General features: G+C 36.7%; 1 protein-coding gene across 2 annotated transcripts in view; it reads right to left on the bottom strand.

The window, feature by feature from the left end:
• Nucleotides 1-3,076: 3,076 nt before the first annotated feature.
• THNSL1 (threonine synthase like 1) overlaps nucleotides 3,077-13,196 on the bottom strand; it is a 12,987-nt gene continuing 2,867 nt past the window's right edge. For both annotated transcript variants that reach the window (XM_082740853.1, XM_082740852.1), the window contains exons 2-3: nucleotides 9,905-10,077; nucleotides 3,077-8,682 (exon numbers count right to left, since the gene is read on the bottom strand). In XM_082740853.1, coding sequence (XP_082596979.1) covers nucleotides 6,405-8,636 — 2,232 coding nt within the window. In that variant the 5' untranslated portion in view covers nucleotides 8,637-8,682; nucleotides 9,905-10,077 and the 3' untranslated portion in view covers nucleotides 3,077-6,404. The remainder of the gene's footprint in view (nucleotides 8,683-9,904; nucleotides 10,078-13,196) is intronic.

Raw genomic sequence — 13,196 nt, 5'->3', positions numbered from 1 at the left:
AAGCTCCCACTGGTTGGAATAGAAAATGGGCAGCAGCTATGAGAAACAGTATGACAGTTCTTCAAAAAATCACATAAATTATATGATCTAGTAACTCTACTTCTGGAAATAAAAATAGAAAGAATTGAAAGAGGTGTTTTGTTTTGTTTTTTTAAGATTTTATTTATTTATTTGACAGGCAGAGATTACAAGTAGGCAGAGAGGCAGGCAGAGAGAGAGGAGGAGGAAGCAGGCTCCCCACTGAGCAGAGAGCCCGACATGGGGCTTGATCCCAGGACCCTGGGATCATGACCTGAGCCGAAGGCAGAGGCTTTAACCCACTGAGCCACCTAGGCGCCCCGAAAGTGGTGTTTTGAGAGATATTTTTACATCCATGTTTACAGCAGCCGTATCTACAACAACCAAGATGTGGAGGCAATGTAAGTGACCATCAGTGGATGAATGGATAAACAAAAGGTGGCACAACACAGGGTGCCTGAGTGCCTCAGTCCTTAAGTGTCTAGCCTTTGGCTCAGGTCATGATCCCAGGGTCCTGGGATGGAGTCCCACATCAGGCTCCCCGTTCTACAGGAAGCCTGCTTCTTCCTCTCCCACTCCCCCTGCTTGTGTTCCCACTGTGTCTCTGTCAAATAAATAAATAAAATCTTAAAAAAAAAAAGTGGTACAACACAGATGGAAACTTGAGGACATTGTGCTAAGTGAAATACACCAGTCACAAAACACAAATCCTCTATGATTCCACTTATATGATACAACTGGAGTAGTCGAACCCCCAGGAAGAAAAAGGAGAATGGTGGTTGCCAGGGCCTGGCATGCAGGGAGGGGAAATGGGGAGCTTTTTAATGTGTATAGAGTTTCAGCTTTGCAGGCTGCAAAGAGTTCTGGAGACAGGTTGCACACGTGAATATACATTGTGAGTAACAGTACTGAACTGTGCACTTAAAAATGGCTAACATGGTAAATTTGTGTTATGTGCATTTTGCCATAATTATAAGTAATTAAAAACAATACCTGAGTTTCTGGGTCCCACTCCTGACTTAATGAGCTGGAACCCAAGGTTGAACCTGGGGAACCAATATTTTTAACAAGGACCCACAGTTCATTCTGATGTACATTATAGTTTTAAATCTGCTGCCCTAGTGAAACACCACCTACATTCTGAATTTAGTAGACCACCATTTTCATTCATTTCATTCTAGCATTCCTGATCAAGGGCATATACTCTCAGCTGAGGAATTAGTTCCCAACTCACTACAGAATAGTCCAACTTACACAGAAGTTATTTATATAGCAATTTGATTACAAAGAGGACTTAGCTATTGACTAATGCCAATGATCATTGCTTTCCAAAGAGTGAGGCAAGTTATAAGTATTCTCCATCCACAACATATAGAAAAACTGAGGCAAAGGGAAATCAAGCGTCCAGAAAAGACCAAATTTGAGGAAGATATAGTATCTTTTGGTAAGCATTTCGGTAATCACTACACTGTGACTACAAAAGAAATTCGAAGATGAATCCCCCTCTCCCAAAGAGTTCATAGATCTGTACTGACACCCCCATAAGCTATGGAGATCAGAAACTTCCTCTTGCCAGCTAATATCACCACCCACACCCCATCACTTACAAGTCCAAGGCCAGCTTATTTAGCCTTCTCTTTCCTCAGTCCCTAATTCCATGAACACTATTCTTAAATATTATGCAGCTTACCAATATTTATAATCAATATTTTAACAGAGACTGGCAGTAATTAAAATTAGGTAAAAGAAATGTGAATCCAATTTTGAGACAGATGAAGGAAAAACAGATGTACTAGACATAATATTTTTTGGAACTCAAATCAAAATCAAACCTTATATTAACTTCAGGTCCTACCAGATAAGTCTCCTTTTTACTTGATGAAGGAGAAGACAGATATCTTGGGTAACAGGACAGAATATTCACATCTCAAAGAACTAAAATAAAAAGAAAAATTTTCCATAATACTATTTATTCAGTAAGAACATGAGATGAGTGCTGTGCACAAAACAAAATATTTTGAAACATAGAAGTCTTCAAATTTTAAGGAAAATGACATACAAGCACATGAATTGCCAGTCTGGGGCATATGCTATCAAGTACACCCCAAACAGTATTTTTTACATGGCTTCAAAGAAAACCTATTGTTGCACAAAATTAGATTAGAGTTTAATGTTACCACAAACACAAAAAGCCTGGTTTCTCTGAGAAAAAAATTAAAATTTTAGTTAAAAATTAACGTGTTAATATTTGTACCATAAAGAGTGCCAAGAATATACCTTTTAGTCAAAAAAATTAACTTCTAGCTGTTCAAAATGGCTCCTAGAGGCTCTTCTCTTTTTTTCGGCATTACTCATGAGCTCTAGAATATTGATTTTAAAGTTTCCATTTTGAGAAATAGTAACAAAGCATTTGTTTAAAAAGCCTTGCAAGGATACCATCAATCCTTCTATGGGAGAATATTAAATTGACTAATTTTAGGACTCACTCACCAAATATGAGAATTTACTTAAAACAATTCATTGAGGATTTAAATAATTTACGTTATAAACTCTTCTAATATTCATGAATGAAATTCAACCTGCCACTAGCAAGTCTGTGTTTCATAGACCACTAAACTCTCAATAAAGTCTATAGCAATAAACTTCGTGTCACATCTGTACAAGTAACTTCAATGCAATGACTCCAGACAAGTACCATCGCCACTTAGATGAAGAAAGTCTTTGAGATCTCAAAAAGAGGTAAGAGTGTGAAAACAAAAATAGCCAAATTGACTAATGCGCCCTTCTGTAGGAAGCAAACTCAACTTTTTGCTGGAGAGCGGTCGTGAAAATATTGCCAATTGATGAGAATATTGCTAGACATTATGTTGACTTGGTTTCTTGTCTCTGATGGGTCCCTTTTGCTTGACGCTGGTGACTTTCTTGGTTGGCTCTCCTGTCTTGAATCAGAGGAGCTTATGCTAACTTTGATTTTAAAAGAGCCTATTTTGTTTTTAAAGTCTGAAGAGATAAAATGTATGATTTTAATAGTTGGAGTGCACAGAGGGGCCCACACAAATTACCTATTTCATATGCAGATTTTATTTCAATTTCCTGGATTGGGACAAAAACTGTACTATTTATGTTTTTATGGGTTTGCGGTTCACAGGAAAATAGCCTTTTTAAGAAAACTGACATTAAGTAGTTTGAATTATGAAAGGTTTATAAATTATTTAATGGATTGAAACAGTATTTGCCATAAGTGATTGGTATTCAGAGTGAATTGTTATTACAGTCCAACAAAAACCTCATACAAAACAATTTATTGCTTTCCACCATCTACTTTGATGGAAGCTTATTTTAGGATTTCCATGAATATATAATTTTAAAATCTAATTTTTCTCAAAAATCTTAAATTTGCTATATTTATGACATTATCAAGTAATTTCTAAAAGATAGCTAAAGCTAGATAATGATAGCCTGAAATTTAATAACTAACATTTTTTCATTTCATAGACAAAGCACAGGTTTTTTTTTTTAATAACGACAAGATATGAAACCTATTTTTACACATCGGAAAGAAGCACAAATGTTCCAAAGTCCATATTCACTAGGCTTCAACACAAATTTTACAAAACAGTACACCTACTACATAGAAGAACAGATAAAAATGAGACAACCTAGATGTCCACTAACTTATAACTGTAGCATCCATACACTGTAATATTATATACATATAATAATAATAAATTAATGAACTGTGGCTCCACTCATCCTCATGGATGGGTTTTAACGGTTTTGAGCAAAATATAGTGTCATGGAAAAATATACAGTGTGACTCCACTTACATAAGATTCAAAAAGAGGCAAAACTAAGCAATAAAAAAAATTATAAAAACAAAGGAGAATGTCTCCTGGAGGGTATGTGCTATGGTGAGTGCTGTGAACTGTGTAAACCTGTACCCCTGGGGATAAAAATACATTATATGTTTATAAAAAATAAAAATTAAACAAAACAAAACAAAACAAAAACAAAAAAGGAGAATGATGAAAATTTAGGACCGTGGTTACCTCGGGGGGAGAGAAGTGCACGTGATCAAGAGGAGCGCGCGTGGCTATCAGAGATGTGAGTAACGTTCTACTCTTAGAGCAAGGTGGTGAGTACACGGGTGTTTGTTTTATTACTCCTCCTTACACTGTACACATGCTGTCCACACTGGAGAAAATGAGGCACGACAACGGTGACGGTATAGACAACTCTTTGAAAAGCACTGATCTTGAGGATAAAGGAATAAAAGAGTAGATGGGAAGAAATGTGAACGTTTTCAGAGATTTTGTTTTGCTCTTGTTGAAGACATGAAGAGAGCATCTGAAAGACAGAAAGGTTCCAGCAGAGGGGAGAGGCTGAAGTAACGGCACACGTGAAGGTTTGTCTGCCTGTGAAAGGAGGAGCAGCACAACTCATTCAGGCAGAGGGCAACAGGGACAGTTACGGATAATGGGCACAGATGTACACAGTTGATGATGGAAACGAAGTTCACCAGATATGGTGCTCGCTCCTCCTCAGTGAGGCTGAGAGGGGAAAGGCAGAGCTGGCTTTGAGAGGAAATGACGGTATCAAGTGACAGTTGGGGGCAGTGAGACGTAACAACTGACCACAGATAAATGCAGGTGCTCCCTTGGGCTCACCTTCTATGATTCCCTGGCCTCTGTCTAAAACATGTTTTCCCTTTCTTTTCACCTAGAAAATCTCCCCATCCTTCAAGGCTTCACCTCAGGTTCTACGTCCTTTGTGAAACCTGTTTTATTCCACGGCCATCTTTTCCTTCCCCTTTTAATCCTTACAGAACTTAACTATCACTCGTTTTGTACTTACTCATAAACTGTTTACAGTAACTCTTTCATATTGTACATGGCTTCATTTTTGTGTGTGTGGTTTCCCTAGCTACAGTTCTTGAGACAGAAATAACTTTTTTTTTTTTAGCACTGTGCTCCCCCTCTCAGAAAAATAGTGCAGTCTCTTACAGTAAACATTTAGCTGTTCATTGTTCCATTTTTAAAATATGTCATCTACTTAAACAGATACTCTTAAAAGCAAAAGGAAAAAAAAAAAAGAAAACCAAGAAGACAGGAACAACTGAATTGAACCCTCCATGATGTTCTTGTCCCTGCTTCTGGTTTTCAATTTTTGGTTTTAGAACTTACTTTGGAGAAGCCAAACCACATCCAATGTTAACACAAAATCAGTTTGATTTTTAGTATTTTTTAAACCAATTGTTTCTGCTCATTAAACCATTAAAATTGTTTCTTTACAACTTTTAGTATGTTTCTTCATGGAGGTAGTTCCTCCATGAACTAGAAAATGAAACAGGATATTATCAGCAAAGACAAATTATGTTAGGAATGCCATCTTGTGTTGAGGGTAGTCTATTACATTAAAAATCCTCTGAGTAACAATCTTTAATTCAGAAAAAAAATATCCAGTAAATTCACAAAGGTAAATTATGGTTAAAATTAGTATTACTACAAGGAAAGAAAAGCTAGATAGATATGTGTGTTTTCAATTTTGTGTGACTTCAGTTGCCAAAAAAGACAATGTTCATCGAAGAGAGAGACCACAGACAAATTACACAGGAATGGACTCCAAATAATATAGAAAAACTGCTACCTATACTATAAATATACTTAAGACTATTGAAGTACTCTGAATTTTGGAAAACTTTTCTCATGAAATAGATAATTTTACTTCTATATCCACCACTAAGTAGTTATGTTGATGATTATATCCTAGGTTTAAATTATGTGTCTTGATTTTCAAAATACATCACCCTAAGTACAACCATCCAAAGGGGATGGAGGAAAGAACAGAGCACTTATCTAATTTGGATGGTGCAGGACGCGTATAATTAGTTGTAGTCCACAATGGGACTTGGAAGAGAGGTAAAAACACTGGCCCTGTCTTAGATGAACTTGCTTCTTCTTCCATACAAGATAGCCATTTGAATGATAAATCATCTTTCTAGTCAATAGAAAACCAGTAATGGTTACAGATGTATTCCTTAACAACTATGCTTAAATATTCTAATTGCCAAGTTGAATACCAGACATTCTGATCCATTTCAAAGTAGGGATGAGGACGTGAAAACTGATAAATCCCTCACGAGGGCAAAACACAGCCCAACACAAAGATCCATGCACTATGCTACCATTTTGACTTCCAGATTATAAGGTTCCGAGGAGCATGTTCAGTTACAGAGATCAGGTTACTTGAAATTCCAAAAGATAATGGATCTACATGTAGATATATTTACTGAAAAATGAAAATGCTATTGTACTGCAGATCAATGTCTGGGATTTATTTTTGCACGCCTATCACCAGGAAAAAAATTTTTTTTACTCAAAACATTGTTATACAAATTGGTTTTGTATCAGTTTTTCCACCTGATTCTTCAGGACATTGACATCCGCTGCACAGACCTGGTACTCCATCTTCTCTTGCTGTTTCATTCTCTCTAACAAGGCTTCATGCGGCGGAGGCAACGCATTGTAGGAACTCAGTAAATAAAGCTGACTTGATGAAGCCTGGTTGATTTCTTTAATCTTTAAAGCCTGCATGATAGCAGGTGCAAACTTCAAGTAATGAGCCGTCGATGAGACGATCACTGGGCAAGTTTTGTCTTGCGTTCTGTCTGCAACCACTTTTGCAACAGCAGTGTGTGGGTCCAGAATATACCCTGAAGTGTTGTAGGTGGAACGGATGGCTGCCAGGCACTCTCCCTCCGAGCACCAGTCAGCGACAAAATCCTGCTGCAGTCTGTCCATCAGCATCTTCTCTATCTGGAAGTGATGCTGCTCTTCGAGCTGATTAAATAATTTTGTCATTAACTCGCCGTCTTTCTCAGCCATCAAGTGCAAATGTCGTTCCAGGTTTGAAGCTTTAAGAATATCGATTGCTGGTGAAAAGGTTTGTGTTAGTTTTCTTTCCCTTAGATCGTAGTGTCCTGTTTTTATAAAATCAGTCAAAACGTGGTTCTGATTAGAGGCACAAATAAATTTGCGAATAGGGATTCCCATCATTTTGGCATACACTGCTGCTAAAATGTTACCGAAGTTTCCTGTGGGAATACAGACATCGACCGGGCTTCCAAAGGAAATAAATCCTTGGCTAACAAGATCAAGATATGCAGAAGCATGATAAACTACTTGGGGAAGCAGTCGGCCCCAGTTTATGGAATTAGCTGAACTTAAGACTGTTCCATATTCCATAATAAGAAAGCCAGTAAAATCAGAATCTCTAAAAATTCCTTTGACGGCTGTCTGGCAAAAATCGAAATTGGACTTGACGCCCACTGCCCATCCATTTTCTTTCTGACTGCCAATTATTTGTGCTTTCTGAAAGTCACTTACACCGTTCTCGGGAAAAAATGTGGCCACAGCTATTCTTCGCTTATCATTCTTACTAATACGGCTAAAACCGTTTAAGACCGCGCTCCCGGTGTCTCCGGAAGTAGCTACAAGGATCATATAGTTGCAACTTGGCGGAATACAGTGTGCAAAAAGATGAGGCATGAGCTGCAAAGACAAATCTTTAAATGACCCCGTGGGTCCGTGAAACAACTCCAGGATGAACTGGTTGCCTGAGAGGTGCCTGACGGGGGCAATTTTTGAGCAGGCGAAGTTTTCCCCATAAGCAGCCTCGATCATTTCTCCCAGTCTGGCGGCAGGTACGTCAGCGGGGTGGATACACTTTTCCAGAAGGATCTGGGCCCTTTCTATGTAGGTGGCTCCTACGAGGCTTTTCCACTCCCCGCAGCTTAATTTCGGAAACTCTTTCTCAGGGACAAAGAGTCCACCATCAGAAGCTAACCCCTCGATCACTGCTTCGCTGAAGAATTTTGTTGAAACCTTCCGTTCATTGTCTTTGGGCCAAATGTGTCTCGTGGAAACGAACGTTTCTGAGTCCACATCTTGGTACCGTTTGACTGCACAGAGCACTTTGTCGGCGACCTCCTCTGGGGAAGCCCCACTTTCACAGAAAACCCGGGTGTCATACCACTTCTTATAATATTGTCTTCTAAACTTCAGTAAGTCTTTCATAGGTGTTCCAGCATCCTGACCTACAATCCTATCGATTTTCATTAATTTTAAGCGGCTGACTATATCTATCAGAGGTACATCCAGGTATACAATTATCCCATTTTTCTTCAGATGCCACATGCTAGCATCGTGCATTGGATTGGACCCCGTAAGGGAAATCACACTTCCAGATGTAGAGAAGTTTAACACGGCTTTTCCTTCCTCTTCTAAAAATTGCTCGTTACCAACATCCTGTAATTTTTCAGACACACTCATATTCCAGGTTTTTTCAAGGATATCATCATCCACATCTATGACACAACAACCTAGTTTCTGACCTATTATTCTGCCTACTGTTGTTTTCCCAGCGCCAGGCGGTCCCATCAGAATAATATTTTTGTCTCCAACAAGAGAGTGGGTTGAGTGCCACGACTTCCTGAATTCTGCAAGTGCAAAGGTTCTTGAAAGAAACAGCTGCACATGTTTATCCGTTCTAACATGTATTCTAGAAAAACATTTCTGGGCTATTTGTTTCAGATGCGGACATCGGTTAAAGTGCAGCATTCTCTTCACTTTTCTGCCCAAGTTAACCTAAAAACTGGCTTTAGCCCTTTTCAAAACATAAAAACAAAAAAAGACATTTGGTTACTAATTTCAACAAACTTAAAATCCCAAATAGGACTAAAAATAACCACGTCCATGGTACATAAACTGTTCAGAAATCTTTCATATGTATGGGATATTTTTTAAAGTATTCAAACCCAAATTCTCATATGTTACATATTATCCTTTTAATAATCTTTTCAATCTCAAGCCCGAATAATCAAAACATTAAAAAATTACAACTATAAAGCATGCTTTCTTCAGAAAATGCCATATCATAGATGCTTTTTAAAAAAAAAAACCATACAAATCAGATTAGTATTTCTTTTCCCATAATGAAAATTGTTTCTTGGTTTATAACCCATGTAAACAAGGATTATTTGGAATGCTATTTACTTACAATTCATAAAAGCTGAACAATATTCCTTATATTTAATTTCTTTTAGTTTTACTAACATGCTGACAGACTATCATGCTACTCAGAAATTTCTCATAAAATTCACAACAGGAAAGTAGAATATTTGCTTATAAGATGCTTAAATTACTTTTCAAACTATAGGGCGAAGGTATGGCATTTTCTTTCTCATGTGCCTTTTATAAGCATACTGTAAGGGATCATCCTTAGATATATTTCATATTGAAGGCCTTTTTTAAAAAATCTAAAATGAAAGGTAGAATATTATGCAAATAGTTAAGAAAATTGATAATCAACAACAAAGTCAAAGGTTACATGTCTATAGCCTTATCTGCCTGAAACTGTCACTTTTGTTTCCGTCCTCTAAACATTATCAGTGGAGACATGTAATGCAAATGCCAAACTCTACAGTGACAGCAATTAAAAAAAAAAACAAACTCAAAAAGGTTTCCAATGATGAGAGGAAATAATTATTCTGACCTCCAAAGAACCTCTGCAATTCCCCCATATTGCTCAAATACCTGTCTTTGGAAATGTACTCACCATTAAAACACAAACTATGCCAGGCAAGTCAAAGTCTTAGTCATACATAAAATGCAATTTAGTAACTGTTGCAATGTTCATTCAAATTGACTAAAGGAACTCCACAGACATGTGGTGGAGCTTTCACATGTTCTGCAACTAAGCCATGTTAAATATCAGATGGTATGCTCAAACACATTCCGAAAACTTTCAATGACTACCCTATCTGTGCTACTGTGTTCTATAATTAAACATTTAAACCATTTTAAAACTAACACTAAATTTAACTTACAAGTTAGATTAGAACTGTCAAGAGAAGGAATACATTTCCTTATCTGGCTTTTCAGCTTGTATGTGCTGTGCTTAATTCCCACTGACTTGTAAACCATATGACACACAGGAACCAATCTCTGATGAAGAGTTTTTTGATGCTGAGGGAAGGTCAATCTTTGCAAAGAATGGAGTCTACAACAGAAAAATTTTCAAATTAATCATTACCGCATACAATGTTACAAAATTCCACACATAGACTGTTCTATTATTAAAATACCCACCTGAAAGATTTAAAGTCTAGAGAAAGAATGAATTGACCCTTTTCATGTTTCCCCAAATCTATTATTAAAAGATTAAGATAGATTAAGATATACTGTTTTTTTTAACATCTGTGTCTTATAATGGAAAAGAAATTTCATTAAACAGTATTGAAAGAGCTTCTTCCACCAAGCAATATGAAAGACAGTAATAGAACCAAATAAGAGCAAATATAAAATCTCTCACAATGACACCCGAAATTTTAATTACTTAACTGGACGTTTAGTGATGAGAGAAAAATTTAAATCAGTGGACTAAAGCTATGAAATGGGTGAATTACTCTTGTAGGTTTTTTGTGTGTTTTTTTTAAGATTTTATTTATTTATCTGACAGAGAGAGACCACAAGTAGACAGAGCAGCAGGCAGGGAGAGGGGGAAGCAGGTTCCCTGATGAGAAGAGAGCCTGATGCGGGGCTTGATCCCAGGACCCTGAGATCATGACCTGAGCCGAAGGCAGAGGCTTAACTCACTGGGCTGCCCAGGCGCCCCTCTTGTAGGTTGTTTTATCTATCTGAGTCACTACATGATTTGTATGTAATAATATTTACCGTAAAAAAGCACAAAGAAAGTGTCTGCTAAACACAAATATCCCTGTCTATTTAATTGAGTTTATAATAAATTCAAAACACATATCAAAGTGGTTGGCGCATAAGAGTATTCTCATATATAGCCATATTATTATCACTCAATGACAATGGACCAAAAACATTTAAATTGAATCAGAATATCTAGACTCAAGGCTAGGTGTATTTTTTCATGATTTGGTTAGAAAAATATGGGTACTTACCATGAATCAAGAACTGTTTTGCTATATACAGTCTAATTCTTTCCCTGCCATAAACCAAGGATCAGAGAAGTATACACTTGAACCATATCAGTAATGTCTTTTATTAAACTATATTCTAGTATAGTACTTTAATACCAGCTAGTTTTCTTGGAGGAAGGGGAACACTTTCTAAAAAACACCTGATTCACATGCTATTCAGGAGTGTGTGCTCTTTTTTAGTTCCCAGTGCATACCTTTCTACTGTCTGTATTAGCAATAATTGTAGTATTACCTGAACAGCTGGTTGGTTTTTCTGGACATTGAATTTTTTAACTGATCTTTTTCACTTTGTGTTGGTTGCTACAATGTTTACCATCAATTCCATTAAAAGCAGAAGACTGTAACACAAACATTATGCATTTTTTGTCTTATCTTTTATAATCTTAGTTTTCCTTTATTTTGTATGAATTAGAAATAGAAAATTATGACAGTTTAATTTAATTTAGTATATCATTTTACAAAATCTTCCTGAAAATAGAATTTGGTTGTTAAAGGGCTATAATATGTAACAAATATTGCCATTTTTTAAGAAAAATAAAGATGAATTCTACTTTAAGTAACATACTAAATTTTGTTTCATAACATTTTAGCCACAAATTAATTTTAAGGCTTCAACATCCACTGTAAGCAAACCAAAAGACAAGATGGAATAATATCTGCAGATGTAACTTTCATCTAGAAACTAAGTCTTTACTTAGGAGGTAATACACTTAATTCCCATTATACATGGTATTATATTCTTTTTAAAAAAATTTTTTTAAAAAGATTTTAAAAAGATTTTTTAAAATTTTAAAAAAGGATCAGGCTCTCTTCTCATCAGGGAACCTGCTTCCCCCTCTCCCTGCCTGCTGCTCTGTCTACTTGTGATCTCTCTCTGTCAGATAAATAAATAAAATCTTAAAAAAAAAAAAAAAACCTACAAGAGTAATTCACCCATTTCATAGCTTTAGTCCACTGATTTAAATTTTTCTCTCATCACTAAACGTCCAGTTAAGTAATTAAAATTTCAGGTGTCATTGTGAGAGATTTTATATTTGCTTATTTATTTGTCAGAGGGACAGAGAGAGTCAGGCAGGCAGAGTGGCCGGCAAAGGCAGAGGGAGAGGCAGGTCTTCCTGTGGAGCAAGGAGCCCGATGTGGGACTTGATCCCAGGACCCTGAGATCATGACCTGAGCCTAAGGCAGAGGCTTTAACCCATGGAACCACAGAGGCGCCGCTCATGGTGTTATGTTCTATAAAGTCATCATGAATACTGAACTAGTGAACAGTGAATATTCCCATTACTCCTAGGGGAAATACAGGGTTAGGTTTCTGTGAGCCTCAGGTCACATTTTTTACCAATTGATCAATACATAGGCTTGTTTTATGTGTTTCTCTTTAAAGTCATTTTATATTTTTTGCATTATATTAGTAATTAACTCACCATTGAACAGCCAAGAGCACTCTAACTTATGCCTGAATGAAGCTTATCTAACACAGATTCTATCTGTAAGGCATATTATAGCCTTATTACCTTAGGAACACTAGGCAGCACCTAGTCAGCAACCTAGGCCATTTTAAACAACAAAGCCACCAACCAGAGGCACAAAAATGTGAGAAGTGTGGCACTAATGAGAATGGGAGAAGGACACTTGTTTACAGTATCTGAGCTGAAACAGCAAGGCAGAGCACCATCCTGCTTGACCACATTTTAGAGCACATACATCAGGAGACTCCTATTTTTCCCCACCGTGCGTGTGCGTCCATGAATGAATGCACAAGTTCTGCAAGTATTAATTTGGGCTTATAAATAAATAAATAAATTTTAGTGAGTAGAATTCACAAATATGGAACTTCTGAAAAGTGAGCAATCAACTGCATACCATTTTCCTTTACGATTCAAAGCCATGTTATTAAGCTTTTTCATTTACTTATATTTTAGTATGTATTTTAGTCTAGTGGTCATGAATAAGCAATTTTTCCTCAGCCAAAGGACAAAACTTTTTCAAATTAAGTGGAAGCCAACCACAGGAGTCAGAAAACAAAAACAGTACTTAAAGACCAAATGTCTTACCTAGTTTCTGATTCCTTTGGGAAATTATCCAAATCCTATTTAGTCAGGATGATTTAGCATGTCATCCATTTAAAATATTTGCAACATACTATTTAAAAATTATTTCATGATGA

This window comes from Mustela nivalis, assembly GCF_964662115.1.
Source record: "Mustela nivalis genome assembly, chromosome: 7".
NCBI classification, from domain to species: domain Eukaryota; kingdom Metazoa; phylum Chordata; class Mammalia; order Carnivora; family Mustelidae; genus Mustela; species Mustela nivalis.
Note: the sequence above shows the minus strand (reverse complement) of the source record. Positions and strands in the feature narration are given on the sequence as shown.